The sequence below is a fragment of the Octopus bimaculoides genome, chromosome 2, assembly GCF_001194135.2.
Source record: "Octopus bimaculoides isolate UCB-OBI-ISO-001 chromosome 2, ASM119413v2, whole genome shotgun sequence".
Classification (NCBI taxonomy): domain Eukaryota; kingdom Metazoa; phylum Mollusca; class Cephalopoda; order Octopoda; family Octopodidae; genus Octopus; species Octopus bimaculoides.
In genome coordinates, this window is record NC_068982.1 from 51,750,098 (window position 1) to 51,757,532 (window position 7,435).

General features: G+C 31.4%; 1 protein-coding gene across 1 annotated transcript in view; it reads left to right on the forward strand.

Annotated features, from left to right (window-relative positions):
- LOC106873236 (chondroitin sulfate synthase 1) overlaps positions 1-6,461 on the forward strand; it is a 254,656-nt gene extending 248,195 nt beyond the window's left edge. Inside the window, exon 2 of the mRNA XM_052977123.1 lies at positions 2,794-6,461. Within this exon, the coding sequence (XP_052833083.1) occupies positions 2,794-4,347 (1,554 nt within the window). The 3' untranslated portion in view covers positions 4,348-6,461. The remainder of the gene's footprint in view (positions 1-2,793) is intronic.
- Positions 6,462-7,435: the final 974 nt, after the last annotated feature.

Sequence of the window (7,435 nt, forward strand, 5' to 3'; positions counted from 1 at the left end):
AGTTAGTAGAATAGTTTCATTTTTAAAGTGAAAGTATTTGACATGAGTGTTCTGTTTCACTTTTGACACGTAATACTTAAATAGTGGAGGAGATATTATGTTGCCGTGGGCTCGAACTCTGCAAGAAGTTAAAAAAAATTTTTTGACTAAAACACAACTGGAACCCTAAGTAAGGCATCTGTAAAATTTGAATGAAATTGGTTGCGTAGTTCTCGAGTTTTAGGGATTCACACAGACAGACAGACAGACAGACAGACAGACAGACAGACAGACACACATTCTCATTTTTATATATATAGATTGCTACTGAGAAGCAATGGTTCATTCATATTTCTGTACTCTCTTAACCAGTCACTAAACTCAGTACCTTTTCCTAACTCCAAGATTAGAATTTCAGCATTCATTTCTTTTTTCTTCTTTTACTGCTGTATAATTTAAACATTGGTTTATTTATTATCATTTATTTTCTCTTAAAGCTTAACAGATTTAACCCTTTCATAACCTTTTTTTATGGTAAAATACAATGCTTTTGTGTTTTGATTAATTTGAAAATAATCAATAATTTGGAGGCACTTAGTAAAATTTTTTTTTTTTTTCATTACTAAGCATGTGTTTGGAATATATTTCAACAAAAGGCTCTTACATACAATTATTGTGGAAGGTTTTAATTTAAATACACTTTAAAATACATAGTTTTTGTATCCTAGAACTAAGAATAATTTTAGGTGGATTGTTATCAAGTGTTCAAGAGATTTCAAAAACATTCAGTGGACCTTTACTAATGACTAACAATTTTTGCTGAAATCTTTCTTTAAGAGCAACTTTGTCTTTTACTTTGAAGAACCTATTTCTTACAGCTGCTATAGTGAAATTGTACTTGTTTTAACCTCAATTTGTTCTCTCTGTCTCTCTATCTGTCTATCAATAAATCTATCTATTTATCTATCTATCTATCTTTCTTTTTTTCTTCTTTTTTTTTCAAGTAAACTATTGTTCTAATTGGAGTAGGCATAGTTTTAAGGGCCAGTAAATATTCTTTGGTCTGAATTCTGCGCACCAGACTTATTCTGTCAGTTTAGTTTTTAATCAGCGATGTTTTCTAAACCACATTTTCCTAAAAAGTTTGACATTTGATTGTGGTGTTGAGTTTTTGGCAACTATCTTGAACAGAGCTGTCTCTCTCATCTAGTTATTCAACAATGGAAGATTAACTGTACATTGAAAAGTCTGTATGTTGAACAAACCTGTGAGATTAACTATGGAATTTATTAACCTTTTCATGATCATATTTCTAATAATGTTAAATGCCTATGTGTTTCAGTTAATTTTAAAAATAATAATGGACAAATTTAATTATTTTACTGATTCATTCCAAATTCTTAATTAAGCTGGTGTTTGGAACAGTAAAGGCTCAAGGCCTTGTGATGAGGCTATCAAACTTACAATCATAAATTTGTGGGTTCATTTCTCAGATCAGGCAGCATATTGTACTCCTTGAGCAAGGCACTTCATTTCACATTACTCAACTTCACTCAACTGAAAGTGACCACCAGTAACAGATGGGTGAGGGGTTGCTCTTGTGCCAGTTGTAAGATTGTGGGTTCAGTTTCTGGACTGGGCAGTACATTGTGTCCTTGAGCAAGGCATTTCATCTTACATTGCTCCAGTCTATTTGGCTGAAAATGAGCTACAGCTACTGCTCATTTTTAGCCAAATAAATCCCACCCCCAGCTTGGGGGTGGGATTTAACTTTGCAGTGGACTGGTGTCCCATCCAGGTACAGCCTTTATGTAGTAGTGATTACCTGATGGTTTCCTGAGGGCTCGAGTTGCCCCATTGGCCTTGAATTTAATGATGGGGATTAAAACAGATTTTTACATAAAATTATGATGGAAGATTTTAATTTCAATACAATGCCCAATATCAAGTAGGCCAGTGCTGAAGGGATTAAATATATGCTGACTGCATTATATTATCCAATAAGGAAGCCTTTATGTGATCACTTGACCTGTTAGAAATAACCACTATTTTCCCCTCTAATTACACAGCCTGACATTTTTAAACAGTGGTGAATACATAGGATAATGTGTCTGGGGAAACACTATTTCAGAGTGGAGAAAACAAAAGGTGTGAGGACAGGAAGGTTAGAGCTTAAAGGTTTTTGAACTTATTGGTTCTAGTCATGAGCACCCAGACTTTTCAACCTTAGTTTATCTTGGGATTTGGCTGCTATTTCTACAAGGTAAAATAAGGAACTATGTAAAAGTTCCCTCATCATTTCATTTCATAAATACATGATGTTTTGAAAATATGATTCATAAATGAAATGCAGAATGAAAAAAATTAATTTAAGGATTTAAGGATGGAAATATTTATTAAAAGATTACATTGACATAGAACTGATTGTAGGAGAAAATAAATGTTACTAATTCTATATTCTAATTAGATTCATTAACTTTGTTAAATTTCCTCAAAAAATTCTTAAACTTATTATTCATTTGAAAATGTGAGCTTCTGAAAATGCTTAAAATAATGAAATTTAAATCATTTCCAGTATACACTTTCTTTTCTCTTTCCTTGACAATCCTATTTAATTAATAAGATCAAGAATTGGTACCAACTTTGCTGGAGTTTTGAAGAAAATCTTTGGACACCTCTGAAAATATAAACCAAATTAACATTTTTTTATAATTGTTTTGATTTCTTTTGATTTAAAGAAACTTGTTAATATGCATTTGATTTCACTTATTTTAACATTATTTTAATTTCTTTTCATATTTTTCTATTCCACAGATGCAGCATCTTTTCTTTCACAACTACAAAGAGGAGAAAGGATCATTCACATACAGCCTGAACAAAGCAGATCTAAATCAAGCCATCACTTTACATCCTATCAAGGAACCAACACATCAATTCCGCGTTCATAATTACATTTTAGGACAACGCATATCGAGCTTACGCCAAAAGACCCTGAATCTACACCGGGAGATAAATTCAGTAAATCAGTTGATAGGGGAACAAGACTCTGAGAAACCAAACAATCTCGGTTTAAGGACTTCTATAACAAAATATCATCCAAAAGATGAGGATGATGTTTTTGAGTGGGATTTTTTTACTCGTCCCTTGTATTCAGCTGCTGACGTTAATCCTAAGCGAGGAATGCCTGCTCATATGCGTGTAGCACTTGATGACATTATACAGCAGACCATACACATGATCAATGGCAATGCCAGACAGCGTGGCCGTCATATTGATTTTAAAGAAATTCTTTATGGTTACCGGAGATTAAATCCATATTTAAGCTGTGACTATATTCTTGACCTGCTTTTAATATACAGGAAACACAAAGGACGTCGAATGACTGTCCCTGTTCGAAGACATGCATACTTACAGCAGAATTTTGGCCCTATGGAAATTTTGGAAGACTATTTTCCATCAAATAAGGAAGAATACATTTCATACGATTCTGTTCATCCTTTTGCACATCTCTTTACAGACTATAAATCTCCAGAACGGACTAACGTTGATAAAGCCAAAGAAACTATACATATCGTTCTATCGTTATCTGGTCGGTATGAAACCTTTAAAAGATTTATGAAAAACTATGAACAAATTGTTCTAATTCCAAAAGAAAAAGTTCACTTAAATATTGTTCTTTTTGACAGCACAGATGATACAGCCTTACAGAAATCCATAAATTTGATTGTCCAGTATCAACAACTCTATGGTGCTAATTCAGTTGAACTTATTGAAGCTAATGGAGCATTTTCTCGGGCTAAGGCTTTGAAATTAGGCTCATCTGATACAAAACCTAATTCTCTACTATTTTTTATGGATGTCGATATTCTCCTTAGTAGGGATGTTTTTCAACGTGTTCGTATGAACACCAGACAGGGACTTCAAGTATATTTTCCAATTGTGTTCAGTCAGTTTGATACAAGAAGTTTTTGCCCTGATCCAGTTAATTGCAAATTTGATATTAGAGATTTCCGTAATGACTATGGGAATTGGCGACAGTTTGGTTTTGGAATTGCAAGTATATATAAAAGTGATCTTGAAGCTGTTGGTGGTTTTGATACGAGTATTCAAGGATGGGGCAAAGAGGATGTTGATCTTTACCAAAAATTTATCAATAGTAACTTAACTATTTTTCGCACTGTTGACCCTGGGTTGTATCATGCATTCCATCATGTTTCTTGTGATCCTGCCTTGGAACCAGCGCAGTATCAAATGTGTCTTGGTTCTCGTGCTTCTGGTTACCAGTCTGTTCATGAATTAGCAAAACAATTTTATAGCCAGCCCCATCTTTTAAATAGCAGACCAATGGATAGTAATCATAACTCCTGATAAAGGCTTTTATCTCTTTAGGTTCCTTTTTTTTAAATTTTTTTATTTCCATGTACCTGCAGATACACTTTCGTCAAATCATGTGTGAATATATGCTTGTGTGTCTGATAACATCTTTGGTAGTCTCATTATTGTGTAAATACATTACATATTGTTTTTTTTTAACATCAAGATATATATATTATTACCATTTCAAAAAAAAAAGTTACATTTGCTTTTATTTTTTTTCCCCCCAAAATTAATAACTTTGATTTTGGTGGAAGATATGTTGTAATATTTCTTGCATTTGAGTTTTTTTTGTTTTTTTTTTTTCACATAAGAAATATTTATTTCTCTCTATGTCTTAAAAAAAAAGAATAAATTCTAAAAAAAAAAAGAAAACATCAGATCATTGACTAGAAATCAGAAGTACACCTCAATAACAAGATCAGAAATGATTTGAAGAACAATGATGATGATGATGAGGATGGTGATGATGGTGTTATGTGCAGCAGTAGAAATAACAACAATAATAGAAAAAAACAACCAGCCAACCAGCTGGATTTAGATACTGAAGTTTTAATTATTTGTAAATTTTATATGTGCATGCGTGCGTGCATATGAGAGAGAGAGAGAGAGAGAGAGAGAGTATATGTATATCTCTCTTTTTTGTTTGGTTCTCTGCTAATTTATGTGTGTGTGATGGTGTAATGTGTGTGTGTTATCTATGCACACATACACACACACACACATATACAGTGTGTGTGTATGTATATACATACACATACACATGTATTCAAATATGAATGGGAAGCAGTCCAAGGGATATAAACAGTATTGAGCTCACATACACAAGGTATGTGTTTTGTCAGTTTGTGAGCAAGCTGTAATTGTAGAGGCATAAGAGAATATATTCTCATAAATACACTTGGTGTTAGAAACACCTGAAAGTCATAGACAAGCAAGATAACTTGCATCAGGTCCCATTACAAGAACGATAGACATTAATGTTTTGTCATCTTTGTGACTTGTCAATACCACATACGAGACTATGTGCGAAATGGTGTAAGAACCATCTGCTGGTATGCCCCAACATTTCATACCATGGAAAAGATTCAAATATGAACGAGAAGCAGCCTGAAGGATAATAAACAATTCAAATACACATACACAACGTATATGTTTTGTCAGTTCATAGGCAGGTGTTTTAACACCAGGTGACTTCATGAGAATGTATTTACTTATGTTTACAATCACAGCCTGCCCACAAACCAATAAAATACATACCTTGTGTGTATATGTGTGTGTATATATATACATATATATATATATATATATATATATATATATATATATAGGTGTGTGTGTGTGTATACATACAGTGAAAACTCTCTACAACATGATTAACCTCACAATGAAAATATATGCATGCAGTAAATCTTCAATTTAAGCAAACCTGATTAATAATAATAATAGTAATAATAATAATTATTATTATTATCATCATTATTATTATTATTATTATTATTATTATTATTATTATACACTGCTATAAATGTAGTCACAGCAAAACACTCTTCAAATTATACCATCGGAAAAAGGATGTAAAACTTAAATATTTTTATTTTAATATAATAATTTTATATTGTGCTCTAGTTCATATTGCATTAAAGCAAATGGTCTAAAGGTTAATCATCAGATTTTCCGTATTAAGGAACATATTGTCCCTACTTATTAATCCATTAATCAAGGTTTATCATGCAGATTCTCATTTTATTTCTGATGACACAAATGATGACAAGACTTCACTGTAGACTTGTCAGATGTGTTGGTGCTGTTGAGGCAATGTTGGTACTTATTAGTACTGTTAGTCACAAACTGTCATTATTAAGAATAGATTTACATAATCTTCCCAACAATCAAGCATATGTCTTCATCTCCCACCCCTCTTCTACACCTTTTTTTTTTTTTTGTCATTATTTAGTTTTTGGCATTTCACTGTTCTTCAAATTAATAAGCTAATGGGTGCTATTTTTGTATAAAAACACATCTATAAAAAAAAACTGTAGAGATATGTAACTGTAAATTGCTAACTAAATTCTGTATAATAAAATGTGTATTTCAATAGTGTCCTAGGTTGTGACTCAAATGTTATCAATACTACTATTGTTATTACTACTACTACTACTACTAAATGCCAAATAACTATTACATGTGTGATGCAAAAGTATTAACTATATGTTGCTGAACTGCCATATTTAATTGTACAACTTCTCAATCAAATATTCCCTATGAAATTTCTATTTTTAAAATACAACTGATTTTTTAGAATTGAATTTCTTTAGTATTTATGAATTAATGTTAATTTCATTTAAAAAAAAAGAAAAAAATTAAGAAGCAAAACAAAATTATTAAGAAACAAAAGAAAAATATCAAATGAACATAGTAGTCGATCTTCTTGATTTGATTCTTAACTTAAAACCCTTAATTTTTTTGGAACTTGCTATAGAGAAAACCTGTTTCTATTAAGTTTCTAGTTAAAATCATAACCTGCAATACAGAAAATCAATTACTTTTAAGTTTATAAAATTTCACTTCTTTTGTTTAATGTCTTTCTTTTATATTTACTTGTCTAAGTGAGATAAAACTATTGTATCCTAACAAAATTTACCAATATGTTATAAAAAAAGTAACTGACTCTTTAGCATTTAGATTTCTCTGACAAATGCAATGCTTATTTATTCACCATTGTTTTGAATTAATCATGCATTATCTCATAGCTGCAAGATTTCAATGATGTGAATTTTTATTTTTAGAATAATATTGTAGGGTGGATGTGAGAGGCAGGATCTGACCTGTTTGAGTATAAAACAAGTAGAATATTTTGACTGGATATGATCACTTCAAGTGCTAAAGGTTTCAAAGCAAGATTTTTTTTTTTAATTGTTCATATAAATTGCAGTTTCTTGTAATATTATAAACCTCTAAATATCTGCTATGTTGCTTTTCCTTTACATTACATTTGTGAGCGGAACATTTTGTAATTTTAGCCAATGATGGAACCTCTAGAAATAGCAGCTAAAGTCCCCTCAAGTCATACATTAACATC